Genomic DNA, 18,071 nt, shown 5'->3' with positions numbered 1-18,071 from the left:
CTGGAGTTCAAAACCTCAACATCTCTGTGTTCTACAAGAGGCAAAGTAGTCAAGTAAAAGTCCTTTTCATCTCATTATTGCTCCGAGCCTTCACTTCCAACTCGGCCGAATCCAGTGACCGTGACGATAATTCGGGCTTAAGCATTAGCGATTGTATGGAAAAGTGCTGGAACAATTGCAGTTGTGTTGGGTTCACCACAAGCAATAGCAATGCTAGTCCAGAGAAATTCTCTGGGTTTCAAATTAAGCATTCCAGGTTCCAAATTGTGAATTGAATTTTTTTTTTTTTCATTTGAAGTTGAAACCAGAGAAATTCTCTGGTTTTTGAATTGAATTTTCTCTAGGTTGAAACCAGAGAAATTCTTTGATTTTTGAACTAAATTTTATTAGGGTTGGTCCAGAGAAATTCTTCCCAGAATTTCTCTGGACCAATTTTCTCTGTGACGTGAGATGATGACAATGGTCATGATTCGGCGCTGAAGAAGTTGCAGAACTCTCTCATTAATGGAAGACTGAAGCGGAAATATAAAGGCCACGAATTGTATACGAAACACAATGGTAGAAAGAATTTTGAATTTACAGCCAATACATTGTTTTTTCTTAGGAATTGGGAAGAACTTGCATCAAGTGATAAAAGGGAAGGGGAAACAAAAAAAAAATCATTCGTAAACTTCTTCAAGATAAAAAAGACATTTCTTGATTATCAGTGCACAAACATTCACCAAAAATATGCATGGTGTATGTGTGGCTCCCTCTGCATAAAATTCTGAGAATAATTAGATTTTCCAGAGAAATTTGGACTGAAATTTCTCTGGACTGAAATTTCTTTGCACCAATTTTCTCTGGACTGAAATTTCTCTGGATCAAGGTTGAGGGACCTTAGACATTATGAAAATATTGTTGATGGACCTTAGACATCATAAAAATATTTGATGTCCTTTATGCTATAAAATCATAAGATCAAGGACCTTAAAAAAAAAAAACCCCTTATGAAAAATAGATCAAAAATCAAAATTTCAATTAATCTTAATTCGATTTTATTAGTTGTTCTTACATTCTTGAAATAGTTTTAACTAATGGGCTAACCCCTTGGTGGTTCTGACTAATGGGTTAACCATATGGTTGAACACCTTATGCATTTTGACTGAGGAAAAGATCACATTCTAATTAACAAAAGCAATTGAATGAGGAAAAGATCATTTAACAAAAGTAAAGTTAAAGTAAAGGAAGAAAACTTCTAATTTATTTATAAAAAAGAAAAAGACGAGACTAGATCCAAAAAAAGAAAAAGAGAAGACTAGATCCAAAAAATGAGGAGGTAAGTGACTTTCTTGGAATCCTAATATAATTTACCTCCAGAAAAACATGAAATACAGGAGATGGGTCACTCTTGTGCCCACAACATAGTATTGACTGTTATGCTGTTTGTGGGGTTTGTTTTGTATCCTATTTTAGTAATTTGAATCGTTTAATTTTCAGAAGATATCAAGTCGAATGTACCTGTAAAAAATAAAATTAATTAGATATCAATAGCACCTTAATCACTATGTATTCATATGTGTTGACATTCATACATATAATCAATAGTGTCTTAAAACCAACTTTAGTTTGAAGCATCATGCAAAAGATTTTCCCATATTGTATGATTTAGCGGAAAATATTTTTAAAAAAAAAATCGTTTTGTATTTTTTTAATATTTGGTATAATGAAAAATAAAAATTAATAAAAAATATTTTTCATGATCAAACCAAAATAAACCTATTTAGGTGAAAAATAGTTTACACTTTTAAAAGGTATAAAACGTTTTCCAAACTAAAATTTATCAATGTCATACCATTATCACCACGCTATAGCCACAATCACCATTGCCATCACTGCCCCCACCACCACGCCACCACCTCCATCTTCATCCCACTACCACTCCCACCACCACCACCACCACCAAACATATAGAAAGATTTTTGTATAGAAAATATTTTCCATTAAAAAATGTGGAGAGTAAATTGGAATCAAATTGTATAAAACTTTGACGCTTGTAAATACAATGGTTTCAATATTTTGTAGGGAGCCTATATGTAAATCTTCAATTGAAATCAAGTACACATGGGTTTGTTCAGTGCAGTTTATTACTATCTGAAAGTTTATAATCATAAGTAGAAGTCAAAAACACCCCTTCCATAATTTCTAAATAATCAAATTTAGTGAGGCTCCTAAATTAAAATAAGTTATAAACAATTCATTTGATGCATCTCTAACCCACTAGGCATATGATGCTTGTTAGTCAAAATGCCTAATATGACTCACTTTTTTCAACTCCAATGCACTAGGCATATGCTTAGGCATTTTGGCTCAGCTCACATTCACTAGCTACATGTAGCTAGCCTTCAAGGCTAGGCAAAATGTATTTAATCATTAAGATTATTTCCCTCCATCTTTGTTGCTGACGTGGCATTCTATAAAGTTAATAGTATTTGGATGAATAGCTAAAATAAAGAGCATGGTTGGGGTAGAAACATGAAATTGTTGACAGGCAAAATAAAATGTATACTTTATAGTAATATTTAGATAGGTAAAATGCCTACTACCATTGGAGAGGCTCCTAAATTAAATAGTCCCAACATGTTGCTATCTCATTTGATGCAACTTTTCATAAGTTAAAAATTAACAATTAAAATATAGAAACAATTTTATTTATCTATATATATATATATAGAAACAATTAATAATAAAAAATATTACACATGTAATCCCTATAGTTTATTTTTGTGTCAATTTAGTCCTTCTAGTTTTAATTTTATGAATTTTACTCTTAATTTTTCACATTTTGTCAATTTCAAAGTCATTGAGAATTTGTCATTTAATTTGAATAGTCCATTTCCTTTTGAATACATAATTTTGCTCCTACCTTCTGTCTAATTTTTTAATTGATGTTATTAATTGGACTAACTTAATACAATGCCAAAAATTAAAGAGTAAAACTGATACAATTAAAACTACATGGACCAAATTAACATAAAAAAAATAAATATACACCAATTTTCATAATCAATTCTTTCAGCTTATTAAAGATGTTATTGTCTCATAATTTGTATACACAAACTGCATCAAACGCTGACGTAAAATAAAGAAACAAAACAAAAACAAAAACAAAAACAAAAACAAAAACAAAAAACATAGACAATCCCAATAAAAGGCACCAAAAGGGGCCGCTAGAATTTTCCAGCCAATAATATTAGATAAAAGCTAGGTAAAATTCAAGGACATTGATAGAGGAGGGGACAACCTTGATCTCAGTTTTTGTCTCATATGCTATATGTATAGGTTATATATATATATATATATATATATTCCTCTTGCTTAGAGGACCAAGGACATGCTGGTCCCCCACATCTTGAGAAGTTAGAACAGATATTCTCCAAAAGTAGAATGCTCAAACTTAAAAAGTAGAAAAAAGTGGTGAGTGGTCACAAGATTTTTGGCGGGTCTTTCTTTTGAAAACAACCCCAAATAGTTCGCAAGAACAGCCTAACTGTGACTCAACTGCTTCAAATATCACCATCTTCTGTCATAGCTTCCAACCTTCAAAATCAAACAATTCACACAGAGAGGGAGAGAGAGAGAGAGAGATCATTTTCCAGTAGACAATGATGAAGTGGGGAAGAGGGAAACCTTCTTCGCCTTCGCCCTCTCGTGATTCTCCCATTTCTCATCATGTCTTTCCAATGTCCTGGCTTTCTAAGTTCAAGCAAAAGGGCAACAATTCAGAGCCCAAACCCACTAAGGCAAAACCAAATTTGGCGTGTCAGAGTATGCCAACACCTACTAGTTTGAAAGATGGTCGATTCTATGGCGGTGATGATGATGATTTTTACTGGAGGCTTTCATTTGGAGAGGACAGAGTTGAAGGAGAGAAGAGCAAATGGGGTTTGCAATCAGATCGGTATCACTCAGACAACGAGATGGCAGCCGTATCAGATACAAGAAAGTCAAGAGAATTGACTCGAAATGTTTTGCCAGAAATTGTTACATGTAATGAAGTAGAAAAGGAAAGAGGGAGTGAAGAATTTGAAGTGGTAAGGAGAAAAGCTGTGAAAGACCAGAAACTGAGAAAAACCAAGTTTGAAGCTTTGAACTTGAAGCAAATTGATGGATTATCTGAAACAAAACTAAGTTCAGAGTTGCAACAATTGACGGAGATGAACATCAAACGACTAATGTCAATGAGTGAGAAACAGAGGAAATCTGTTTACATAAGCAGGAAATTGCAGAGAAGAACCAAAAAAAGCGGTAGAGTCAGAGTTTATTCACCTCGAATGGTTGCCAAGATTGAATGCAAAGTCAAAGCTCTTGAAGACATGAAGAAAGCAAAAATGAAGATGAAGAAGATGACAAAGGAGAAAGCAGTTCAACAGAGAACGGCCTTTGACAGCTTCGCTGTGGTAAAAAGCTCGTTTGATCCTCAGAAGGACTTCAGAAATTCAATGATTGAGATGATCACTGCAAAAGGGATCTGGAGACCAGAAGAGCTTGAGGAACTCCTGGCTTGTTATCTAACATTGAATACTGATAAATACCATGATCTTATAATCAAGGTCTTCAAGCAGGTATGGGTCGATCTCAACCTGAAGCATTTTGGATCTGAGCGACAGAATGAGCACCATTTCTCTATGATAAACCACTTTTTATCATGAACACCCAAAAAAAAAAAAAAAAAAAAAAAAGAAAAAGAAGGAAGTTACTTGTAAGATCAATGCTATTTACATGAAGTTGTACTTTCAGTTTTTTTTATGGCATAAAATAACTATATAAATATTGATTTGAGTCCTAGGAAGTGTGTAGAAACAACATTAAAAAAAAAAATGATAAAAAACAAAGATTGTAAATGAAGTATATGACATGAATCCACTTGCTTTCCTGGAGAAGTTTTTAGAAAGCCAATTTCAAAATTCCAAGGACAAGTGTTTCATTAAAATCATGTGTTTTCGTGCTACATTTTCACCATCATTATCTAAGGTAGGCCATCACAAAATATGCACCGAGGAATGAGCGATTTTCAGATGAAGGTGTATGAAGCTAATAATGTTTTGAGAATGGACCGGTGGAAGAAGGGGACACATAAAAAGAAAAGGAAAAAACAGAGTAGCAGTTCTGTTGGAAGTAGAATTTAAAGAATATCGTTTATGAATGAATGGTTCCCCCAGTAAAGTTAAACGGAACTTTACTGTTTGGAAGATGCATAATTTGGGCAAGTTAAAGGAATGATTAAATTACCAAAAATCTACAAGTAAAAAATAAATGGAAGACCACAAAATGTAACAAAGTTCCATGTCAAATTTCAGTGCACCAAATAATATGTTGAAACATCAAATACTTACAATACATGCAACCCTCTTTATAAACAAGCAGACATGATCCAAGGTTTTTAGATTTCAATGTTGCCAATTGCAGTTAATCTGACCTTAATACCTATGAACAAGATTCATATTTGTCTCTACTCACAATGTCAGAACTTTTTCTTCCCAAAATGTAGCTGGATGTTCTTATGAGTGCTCTATTCCACTGTCCACATTGCCTTCACTAGGCCTTGATCCAACTGACATGGCCGCCAAGAACTGGGAGAAGCACAGTCGGCCTCTCATTGCTTCCAAGAAATATAGTCCCAATACCCATTTGAGAAGTCTTAAATGTCTCAGCTCTCAATGATTCAACATTAGTTTGAAAAAGTCCATGAACACATTTAGCATTAAAGGTTGTACTCAATTAGAATTGCCAGTTCAGCAATCAATAATCAAACTATAAGTTCTATCGACCATTAGAAGGAAAATTTTATTAGGAAAAAGTGAATGAATCACCAATGAAAATCATATAAGAAACCAAGTTTAGGACTTTATAATTCTACGACATTAAGAAAGTTGAGAAATACTTAAAAATAAGGATCCTAATGTCATAGAGAATATAATAGTGCTCCTGTAAAAGTTACAAAGTTGGTATATAAAGAATAATAATAATAATAACAATAATAATAATAATAATAATAATAATAATAATAATTAAAGTGCGGGCGGTTTTGCGGGTTGCGGGTTTAAACCGCGACCCGCCCGCAACCCGCAAATTTGTCATATTTCAAACCGCATCCGCCCGCATTATGTTTGCGAAACCGCCCATTTATATGTGGTTTGGGCGGATTGGGCGGTTTGAACGGTTCGGATAAACCGTTGCCCACCCCTAACAGAAAGTTTGGTCCTTTGATTGGTTTCTGTGCAAGTAGAAGAACTGAATAGGTTTATGATGTAAATTGATTTTATCCACCTTTCTATAAATCAAGCCTATTTAGGAATGCATTCCTTCCCCAGCTAAGAACTCGTGAACAATCCCATCCACCTCAATCATGCTACAACCAGGCTCTTTCCTTATTCCTTGTGCCCTCATTTTTTTTCTTGCCTCCATAACGTCATTCCATCTTCCCATCGATGCATGAACATTTGACAACTGAACATAAGCGGAACTGTCTTGAGGATCCAATTCTAAGAGCTTCCTCGCTATCCGCTCTGCCATTTCAACATTACCATGATTTCTACAGGCACCCAAAAGAGTCTCCCAAACCACGGGAGCTTCTTTTATTGGCATCGTTCTCATGAGCTCCTCAGCCTCTTTTAATAACCCAAAACGACCAAGTAAGTCTACCATACAACCATAGTGCTCGATGGTTGGTTGAATTCCATGAACAGAAACCATGAGATCAAACATTTTACGTCCCTCTTTTAACAGACCAGCTCGACTGCAAGCTGATAGAACACTCACAAAGGTAACCTCGTTGGGCTCAAAACCGTCCACTAGCATTTCAGAGAAAATCTGTAATGCATGTTCTCCAATGCCATGGATGCTTAGTCCTGCAATTATTGAATTCCATGTACTGATATCCTTCCTCGAAGTATTATGGAAGACTTCTAAAGCTTTCTCAATACACCCACATTTTGAATACATGTCCACAAGAGCAGTAGCTAGGAAACCATCAACATCAATTTCATTCTTATCAACATAGGCATGAACCCATTTGCCTTGGCTCAAAGCTCCAACACGGCCACAGGCAGATAACACATTGACGAGCGTGAAATTATCTGGCTTAATGTTTGCATTTTGCATTTTTTCAAAAAGCGTCAAAACGTCTCCAAAACAATTAGCATGAGCATAACCGGTGATCATTGCATTCCACGAAACAACATTTTTCATTGGCATCTCATCAAAAACACTCCTAGCTTCTTGAACTGACCCAACACTCACATACCCCGAAATCATAAAATTCCAAGACTCCACATTTCTCTCCAGCATTTCGTCAAACAACCCACGTGCCAAATCCACCAAACCCATCTCCACGTACGCACTCAAAATTGCATTCCACGATATAACATCCCTCTCAGGCATTCTATCGAGCAACCCACGAGCAATTTTAAAGTAGCCACAATTCGCATACATATGAATCAAAGTATTAGTCACAAACACATCCGACCCAATTCCAACCTTGATCAGATGACAATGAACCTGTTTCCCTTCTTCCAACCCACGAAGACTCGCACAAGCCTTGACAACAAAAGTGAAAGTGTAATTATCAGGGACAACGACATGGTCGTTCAGCATTTGGTGGTAGAGAACGAGTGCGAATTCAGGGGTGGGACTGTTGGCATAGGCACGAATCATAGTGTTGTAGATATATGAGTTGGGATTTGGGATACGAGTGAAGATGGAGTGAGCATAAGAGAGAGAGTTGGTGGTGGTGGCGGCGGTGGCGATGAGGCGGCTGGCGGCGAAGGGGTGATGGAAGAGGGCGGTTTTGAGGATGTGGGCATGGGCTTGGCGGAGTTCGGAGATGGAAGTGGACATCTCTGTGAAGGAGAGAATTGGTGGTGGTGGGTGAGGAAAGTACGCAGACATTTTGTGGGGTTGAATTGAAGAGCAAGTTGTGTTGGGTCTTTGTTTTGTGAGATGGGTTAGTCGATAGGTTCGCTTCAGCTTAGAAATTCATGGTTGGTTTCCCACCAACATCTCAAGTTTAATATATAAAATCGTATGCGATTTTGAACTTATCAAAAAATTAAATTTATCATTTATTTCATATAAATTTATGTATACGTGTATATATATAAGAAATTTGATTATAAATTCTTTTTATAAACATCTCTTTTAATTTAGAGCAAATGATTAAGAAGTCTTCTTTCAAAAAAGTGTAGCCTATTTAGTCCCAAGACCTTTTGTTTATACCCAAAAGTCCTGTAACATTTTTCTTTTTCTCTGCTTTTGTACTTATTTGTCTCTTTCTCTTTTTGATTTTCAGCGATTGTCAACGGGCAATCACGTCTTACTTTTTCTCTTTCTCTTTCTTTTTTTGATATATAGTCACCGACGACAAACGATTACCATTGATTGAGGTTCACCAGAAACCATCGATCACTGACTCCTTATTTCACTCTAACCGACGGTAAAGAAGATATGCTTCCAATGAAGAAGATGAATAGATCTACTCAGATCTGATGTAGATCTGCATCAGTTATGAGTAAGTAAATCTATATTAGATCCGGCTAGATCTAAACAAAAAATAGTTGCTGGAGTACAATTCTCTCTCTATATCTGTCTTTCGCTTTCAATCTATTAATTTTTCTACATTTTCTCTACTATATGCTTCTCTTTTTCCTGTTTTAATAGAGAAAATTTTCAAGTTCTAAATAAGTTGATTTTGAGTTTTAGTTGCAGGTGGTGAAAACTGTAAAATTTTACAGTTTCAATTTTTTTTTTGTACTAAAATGAATCATGGTTTGAAACTGCGAAATTTTACAGTTTCATAACATTCTTTAGAACTGTAAAATTTTACAGTTTCATAACATGTTTTTCAATTTGATTAATAGGGATAAATGTGTAATAGATTTTTGCTTTGAAACTGTAACATTTTATAGTTTCAAAGCTTGCTTTTCAGTTTGATTAATATTGGAGATTATTTACTTAAACCCTACAAAAATTGAAAAATAACATATATATATATATATATATATTTTCCATTCTTGCTCTTTTTTGTTGTTACAGCTTTTATCTTTTAGTTTATCAATATTTAGCACATATTTATAAATTTTTTCACTTTGATTTCTCTATTTATTTATTTTTTCGACAATATTCTGGACATTTTGATGAGTCTCGAACGATGTTATTAACGTCCAGCAAACGTTTTGGACATTCCAGTGACTTCTATTGATGTTCAGAACACTCCGGTGAACTTCCGGTGACTTCCGGTATTGTTGAACATTCTGGCGAGTCTCCAGTGATCGTCTGATAAAAGTCCGATGGTAGTATGATGTCGCAGCGTTTGTAAATTTTTTTTTTTTTTTTTTTTAAAAGGATATTTTAGCAACAATTAAAAATATATAAGACTAATTAGTACAAATATTTTATTTTATAATTAGATAAATTTTAAATTTTGAATAATGCTTGGGACCCCCTTTTGGGGGTCACCCCTCACCCCCTTGCCACGTGGCAGGGGGTGATTGGTGGAGCAGGAAAAAAAAAAGAAAAAAAAGAAAAGATAACCAATGAAAAAAAGAGGGAGTTAAAAGGAGTGAGGAAAAAAGGGGATGAATCATTACTCTTAAATTTTATATATAGAACTTATTGGTAAGCTCCCCTTTAATTTATGACAATATAAACGTTGTTTAGTCCATAAATCCAATTTTAAACTTTTTCCATCCACGCTTTAAATTATTGTCTATAAGAATAGGTTTCTACCAAAATACCAAACTGTCCATTCTACATCCATACGCGTGTCTTTGTCTGTACATATTCAACATATTGTACGTTGAAATCTCATTTCAACCAAGCACTCTCTCTTTCTCTTTCCTAATTATCATCTCTCTCTCTCTCTCTCTCTCTCTCTCTCGCTTCATCTTCTCTTCTACCTCCTCATGCATCTAACTCTAGATCTCTCTCTTTATCTTCTCTTCTCCCTTCTCATGCACCAAACCCTAGATCTCTCCCCCCTACATCATTATCAAACCCTAGATCATCACTGTGGGAGGAGCAAGCAACACCATCGTCGAGCAACCAGCAGTACAATGACCACTCATATGCCGTCCTCCAGTGATGCACGGAAGACCACTAGTTTTTCAACTCCAATCGCGTCTCATTCGCCGAATCCATCTACCATCACCACCACCTCACAGCGGAGACCTCTTCCCAGTGGATCAAAAATTTATCTAAAAATAAATTTAAAGGAAGAATATTGTATGCCACCCAAATTATTTCAAAATAAATTCATGACCGCTGATGCTAAATCTCTCAATCACCAATACTTTGATCATCTGATATTTCTTCATGAATCTCTAAAAATAACATATCAAAATTTTAAGACATAAGATATATAAAACCTAACAAAATTTACTACTCTCATCTTTTATAAAATAACAAACTCTCATTTTAACTACACCCAAACTAAATACAACGTTTTTGGGAAGAAAAAAAATAGCTTAATTTAGGTTAAAATTCACAAAAAGATAAAATAGGCGAAAATAGTTAATAAGACAAAATATCACATCAAATCCATAATCATTTCACTTTTTCTCTCACAAACATCACATCCAATTACAAAAAAATCAAATCATCTTTTCAAATATAAAAATTTTAACCTACTAAAATAGTCAAAAATTAAAATAACCTACTAAAATAACCACTTCCCCAACGAGGCCTTTGTGACAAAGAAATTTATGAGAGAGATAGAGTGTGGCGAAGGGATGATTGAGGATGAAAGGAAGAAAATGATTTGGCTCAATTCATAGGGTAGTAGAACTGGGGCCAAAAAAAAAAGAAAAAAACTTATTGAGGAGAAATGAAAAGAAAAAGTATAGCTTTGGCAAACTACCCCCACGTGGGTTACTGCCTTAACATTTTTTTTTTTTTTTTTTGGGCTTAATATGGAAGGAAAGAATAGGAAATAGGTTATTTTAACCCAAAGGGTTGTGGTATTGTGGTAAGATTTTGGGGTGTGGTAAGATTTTGGGGTTTAAGCTTTAAAGTTATAAGTTCAATTTTTCTTTTGGGCCAATTTTTTGGGCGAAACACTGTTGGTTAGGAGGTTGGACCTCAAGGATGCCTAATCAGCTACTTGGTTACTTAATCGAAGCTTGCCTTGGGAGGTCAGGACAAGCTCCCAGGTTATAGTCTCTTACTCAGAACGGATAACAGGACACTCTGGTGATCTCCTCATAGGGCGCTGCTTTGGACCTACGAGAGGGTGAGAGGATTTCCATGTAATAAAAAAAAGAAAGAAAAGGAAATACGAAAAATATTCACTATGTTTGGTTACCACTTTTTAAAAATAATTTTAAAAAAATTTTACTTTCTTATTTTTTGTATTTTTTTTGTTTTTACTGAATTTTTTTAAATATTTTGAGTAATTTTTTTAATTTTTAGACATACCTAACATAAATATACCTAAAAAGTAAAAAAAAAATTGAAAAAAACCTTTTAAAAATTCACTAAATACCAAAAATATAAAAAACAATATGAGAATTCAATATATTTTTTATATTTTTATGTATTTATTAATTTTTAAAAATATTTTTTTACAATTTTTTTACTTTTTAGATACATCTAAGTAAGGTGTATCTAAAAAAGTAAAAAAAAATGTTTAAAAATTTAAAAATATTCACTAAAAACAAAAAAACACGAAAACCAAAAAACTCAGTTTTCAAAAAACTTAATTCAAAAAACTCAAACCAAATACAGTGATTAATAATGATGATGTGAAGATAAAAAAATAAAATAAAATAAATATAAAAGAATAAGTTAAATTCTTATTTAAAAATTTCACTATTAAATTATTATCTAAAATAAAATAAAACTAAAACAGAAACACCTCTCATAAAAATATTAATACATCAAATATGCAAGATTTCACATTTTTCATTTTGTTGCTATTAACCTTTATTATGACAATCAGAGTATTATTCAAATTGCTCATAATGATATCTTCTATGATTGCACTAAGCATATTGAGATTTATTGTCATTTTATACGGCAGCATGTTATTAGTGGCATTGTTCATTTTATCTTTGTTATCTCTGCCGATTAAACAACCAACATCTTCACCAAGGCTCATCCTCTAGGACGCTTTTCTACCTTACTTTCTAAGCTCAAGTTGATATCTACATTGCCACCTTGAGCTTGAGGAGGGTGTTAGCTGTATATATTTATATATTTATATTACCATATTGTGCATTACTATATTGTGTATTACCATAGATAGAATTTCTATATGTAACTTTTTCTTCTCCTATGTAAAGGAAAGGAGCCTTTTTTTCACTCGTATATTTCATTGAATAGAATACAAAGTTTTCTCTTTTTCTCTCTTTCTCTCTCTTTAATATTATAACATGATCCTTATTTCGAGTCTCTTAAATACTCCTCTTGAAAAATACCTGTAATTAGTTTTTTGTGCTCCTCGGAAGGGTTTAGTCTCCTCGGATGCGATTCCCTATAGTTCAAACTCCTGTGGTTTTGAAGCTAATTTCACGAGTGCAATGTGAAACAAAAGAAAATGAGAGTCCAAATCTGGAAAATCCTAGAAAAATCCACTAATCGCAAGAGATGCCAAAAATGGACTGCATTGCCAGATTTTAGAGTCACTACCTTATATTTTTTGGAGAATTAGGAAACACGTGACTCGTGCCAAAGGCCACTTATTCATCATAACCAAGGTTGTCTCGGTTCGGGAACTTAGGAATGAGAGGGGAAGGTCATGAATTGAGCACCTCATTCACCCGATCAAAGATTGGCCTTTACTAAGTCATGATGTGAGTTTTATTAACATTTATGCTCATGGTCTGATTATTAATATGGTAACATTACTATGTGAGGCAAATAAGTATAGACCGTGTCACTTACTTTGGAATGCTTTGGTTTCATGCTTTTTAAAGAGTTTTTCGAATATGTGCAACTCAAAGGAAAAATGAGCTCATATGTACAACAATTGAAGTCATTCCAACTTAAGCAAAATAGCCTCCATCCACAGGTATTCATAGAGATATTTCAAGTAAGCAAGTAGCCTCATTGCTAAAGCAAAAACACTCACCTAGTACTCAACCGTGACAAGCCGAAGAAAAAAGAAATAATTAGAAAAAAATCATAATCCTAATATGCAAAATGACTGATGCAACACATACAGCAATACAACTAATAAATTCGGCTACTAACATGACATATGAAGTAACTCAAAGTATGAAGTAGCGCACATAATCATTTAAGAAGTAGTAAGAGCACTATGCATGATGAGCCGAATTTTAATGCGTACTAAACTAGATGTGAGGTATTGGAATGATGGAAACGAAAACATGATGCCACAAACAACGATTATAAGCATGTTGTAGATGCGCCCTTGGGCTTCAATGCTACAGTTCGGACTCAAATGTCACGATTCTTAATCTGATCTCACAATGTGCGATGTGAGATTGATAAATCACCAAAGAGTCCAAATCCAGCAAATCGTTTTGGAAAACTGATTTTTAAGAAAGAAGTGCCAAACATGGACTGTTTTGCCAGATACAGAATCGCCACCTAAATATTTTATTTTTGGGGGAATTTAGGAAACCCTTGCTCGTGCCTAAGGCCACGTGTCTGTCATCACCAAAGTTGCCTCGGCTCGAAAACTTGGGTACGATTGGGGAAGGTTATCTATGAGCACCCCCGCTCGCCCGATCAAAGATCGCCCTGTACTAAGCATGATATCTTGTTTTTGAAAACACATGCGTTCTTATTCCAGTTATTAGCTAGAATTTACTATGTGATGTGCACAACACACAAGTATAGACTAGATCGCCTAATTTGGAACAAAGCATCGCATATCCGTTCGTTTGGAAATGGTTTGAAGTTTGCTACTCGCAAGTAGGTTAAAACACGGATTTCAATGAATCGTTCCAATTCAAGCAATCTAACCTTCACCCACAGGTATTTAGGCAGTTATATCATATAAGCAATTAGCCTCATGGTAAGCATACTGACATGGCAACATTAACACACATGCAGTATGCTAAAGCATAAACACTCACAGTGTACTCCGAGCCAAAATAGAGAACTAATTAGAAATCAATACATGACCATAGTTCATGTTAAGATGGCTAATGCAACACATGCAAAATGCAACTAGAAATAGTCTCGGCTAATCTGAGATGGCATATGAGATGCGACAATTCGATACATGTATTCAACTTGGAATTGAAATACAATGCAGTTAGTATGACGCGCCGAGCCTGGTGCATGTAATATAGATGAATGATGCAATCATGCATAGCATAAGGATGCTAATTGAAATATGACCTAGAACTAACTATCAAAAGCAGGTAAGTAAAAGGGAGAAAGACGTGGGGTTGGAAGACATTCACACACGCACGCACACTTATTACACAATTGTGCCCTCTCGATGGAGGGACCGAAAGAATAATACAAATCACCTAATTAACTAACTAACAAGCTAATTAATTATTACACAACACTTAACTAATTAAACAAATTAATTAAGCTATGAAAACAGTAAAACAGTCTCGGGAAGAAGGACGAATGCATGCTCGGTCGGCTTCGCTCGGAAATCTGTTGCCATGTTTCATGTTACCTCTGTTTGCACTGCTCTGTACCTCTGGAAACTGTGCCAACTTCTGTGACACTTCTGAACCACCTTGTGGACATTCTGGGAGGCCATCAGCTAGAAGATAGGGCCATCGGCCATGGAAAATTGGTCATCGACCAAATATAAGGCTCTGGGCCAAGTGTTTGTTGCCGATTGGCACTGAATGTGGTCGATCAACCATCTCTTCCTGTGAAAAGCTCATGTTGCTGCAGCAGAGGACAAACAGAGCATGGCAATACATTTACGAGACAATGTCTAGACAACTACACCCCTTATCATGTTTAAGACTCAAAAGTGTGTAGTTCTCGACCCTCAGACCACCAATCACGCATTTCAATGCATGATGGCCAAAGGAGCCAAGTGTGCAATTCAATATCAAATGAAATGCACAAAACACATAAGGGGGCCCCAACCTCTATCATGCTTGATCAAGAGGCAAGGGAATGCACACACAATGCAATGCATCCTAAGCATGCAAGCAACTCAAGCATGCAATAAGATTATGCAATGCAACTAACATACAATAGGCATACAACCTAAATATGCAAACATGCATAGCATGCTACAACATGCAAAATGAAGCAAACATGCAACAACATGCAAGACAAGCATGCAACAACATGCAAAGATGGACTTAAACTAAAGTGGATAGCTCTTAAACATGCCCAAATCAGTGGCCAAAGTGCTAAGAAATGATGGACAAAAACACATGCAAACATGCACATGTGATGGCCTATCACCTAGGCATAAGATGGCAACTTTCAAGAGCATTTAAAAGTGGACAAATATGGACATGTAACATATATTGTAAGCTCTGAAATCATGCATGGAAAGGTGCCAAACCAGCCAAACAAAACAAGTAAATCATGCAAGAAGGCTCAAGGCTTAAGGCTTAAGGCTAGCCAAGGGGTTCAAACCAAGGCTATGTGAAACATGATGCAAATGGCCAAAGTGAACCAAAACAGTCCTAAAGCATGCCAAAGTAAGCCTAAAACATACAAGGAATGGGGCCAAAACATGCTAGAAAGATGAGCATAAAACATGAAGCATGCAAAGCTACAAAATGGGTGTTACACTACATCTATCAAAACCAAACGTGGCATGACTCAAGCAATGAAAAACAGAGTTATGGCATGGTAAAACAAGACCAAAAACCCACTTAGATGGCATCCTAAAGACCTGAACATGGAGGCATACACAATGACCCATTCATGAGGCATAAAACATCAACTCTTTAAAGCATTAAAGGAGTGATAAGTGCAAGTATATGAGCATACTATATGGACTGAAACATCATAACAAGTGATGCCAAATCACTGAAATGGCCTAAGTAAAGCATGATAGTGACTTGGACACTCAAAGCTAACAAGATAGATTGCCTTATGGCTATACAAAGCATGGCATCTATGACCAAAACAACACAAATCAGAGCTTAAGCATGTTACAACAAAGCTAAAAGTTTCATGGAGTTGAGTCAAAAGCATGCTAGAATGACATGTTACAACATGATGCATATTAAGGCAAATGAGGGGATTGGAAGACAAGTATATGGAACATGTAAGAGGCCATTAAACCAACTTGAAACAGAGATATATCATGGCAAAATAACACCAAATACTTGCTGAAATAGAGCTAAAACAAGCTAAGCAAACATGCTACCAATATAAGCCATTTATACTAGCATTCAAGACAATAAGGAGTGGGGATGACCCTCTCCTATTTAGGACTCCAAAACCACCTTCCCACCACTGAAAATCCTCTGGATTTTAGTGGTAGAAAGGTCATGCAAAGGCAAGAACAAGGGCCAAAAGGGATGGCCTAAAACAAGGCCTAAGAGGGGGGAAACAACCCCAAACCCAAAAGAGACTTGAACCAAAGATCTAGAGCATCAAAAATCAGAACTTATTGTAATTTAGAGTCAAGCTTAAAACAATAAGCAAGAAGGTCTAAAAGCTTAAGCAAGAAAGGGGTATTAAAAAAAAGTTTGCTCACCCTTGAAGAACACTTTCAAGAACAAAGCTCCAGCAGGTTTTCCAAGCTCAAACCAACCCAAGAACTCTGAAATCAACCTCAAGGGACCTCAGCTCCAAGAGAATGGTGTTCTAGTGTGTGTTTGTGTACAATAGTACGACAATACTACACTTTAAAGCACAAAACAAGATCAAACAAGAGAATATAGATACAAAACTATATGTATCACTCAAGACTCAATTTTCTGAACCCTTGAGGAGGGACGAGATGGTTCTTTCTTATAGAGAACCAAATTCAAAGCTTCTAGGAGAAGCTAAGCCAAGGGGCAAATCCCTCCATACACGTGTATGGATGGGGTGAATTGTGGATGCCAGCTGTCACAGCTGGCATAAAATATCTGCATAAAGCAGATGAACATGGTTCGGCCAGAAAACATGGCCGATCGACCAACATAAGGGCCGACCGACCAAAAAGAGTGCTGATCGGCCAACACTTTTGGCTGATGGCAAGAAAACAGTGTCGATGGCTTCATGCCTTGGCCGATGGGATGAGGGGATGGCCAACAAGCCACCCTCTTCCCTAAGAAGCAAAAACACAAGTCCTTAGTCCACAACCAAGCACAAAACAGACAAGTTGAGAGATCTTGAGGCAAGGCGCGCGGCCGAGACCTCCGGGAACTCAAAACGAACACAAACATGGATGATCATCGAGTGTTCAAACGATGACGTCCAAGTCTTGAGGACGGTCAAAAATGGGGTGTCTACACATGTAAATAAAAAGGAGAAAGAAATGGGGGTTGAAAGACATATATCAAGTGTTATAAAATTGTCCACTTACAAGAGGATCCAAATGTCCTAATTAACTAATTATTACATCACCTAATGAATAATCACCTAATTATTACATTTACAAATATTACAGCAGTAAATATTAAAATTTAAAAAAAAAAAGGACAAGAACCACATGTGTACAAATGAGAACATTCTTCAGAAACTACTATGTCTACCTTCTGGAGAACTGCTCTGTTTTACCCCCAGCCACTGCTCTAAGATAGCCTTGAAGCATAGACACATGAAATACGTTTTGCATCTATTCTATTCCTGGCGATAAAACAATTTGGTAAGCCACGGGACCCAATCTCTCAAGGATCATAAATGGTCCAATGTAGCGAGGAATCAATTTTCCTTTTCTACCAAATCCTATATGCCCTTTCGTCAGTGTCACTTCAATAAATACATGATCCTCCATTTCATACTCTAAGTCTCTCCTCCGTTGACATGCATAATTTTTCTATCAGCTCTGAGCAATCTTGAGCCGTTGCTGAATAATCTTTATCTTCTCAGTTGTTTGTTGCACAAGTTCCGTTCCATATATAGCTCTGTCACCAACTTCTGTCCAACAAATTGGAGACCCACACTTCTTACCATACAGTGCCTCATATGGTACC

At 35.7% G+C, this 18,071-nt stretch overlaps 2 protein-coding genes across 2 annotated transcripts; one reads left to right on the top strand and one right to left on the bottom strand.

The window, feature by feature from the left end:
• Positions 1-3,559: 3,559 nt before the first annotated feature.
• Positions 3,560-4,812, top strand: LOC114260894 (transcription repressor OFP5). The gene has a single exon (XM_028201101.2). The coding sequence runs from the start codon at positions 3,645-3,647 to the stop codon at positions 4,689-4,691; it is 1,047 nt and encodes a 348-aa protein (XP_028056902.2). The 5' UTR covers positions 3,560-3,644; the 3' UTR covers positions 4,692-4,812.
• A 499-nt stretch (positions 4,813-5,311) lies between these two features.
• Positions 5,312-8,065, bottom strand: LOC114260893 (Pentatricopeptide repeat (PPR-like) superfamily protein). The gene has a single exon (XM_082887595.1). The coding sequence runs from the start codon at positions 7,927-7,929 to the stop codon at positions 6,331-6,333; it is 1,599 nt and encodes a 532-aa protein (XP_082743721.1). The 5' UTR covers positions 7,930-8,065; the 3' UTR covers positions 5,312-6,330.
• Between the last annotated feature and the right edge of the window lie 10,006 nt (positions 8,066-18,071).

Source organism: Camellia sinensis, chromosome 9 (assembly GCF_055761805.1).
Source record: "Camellia sinensis isolate YWXY chromosome 9, ASM5576180v1, whole genome shotgun sequence".
NCBI classification, from domain to species: Eukaryota; Viridiplantae; Streptophyta; class Magnoliopsida; order Ericales; family Theaceae; genus Camellia; species Camellia sinensis.
The sequence above is the reverse complement of the archived record's forward strand: the minus strand, read 5'-3'. Positions and strand labels throughout refer to the sequence as shown.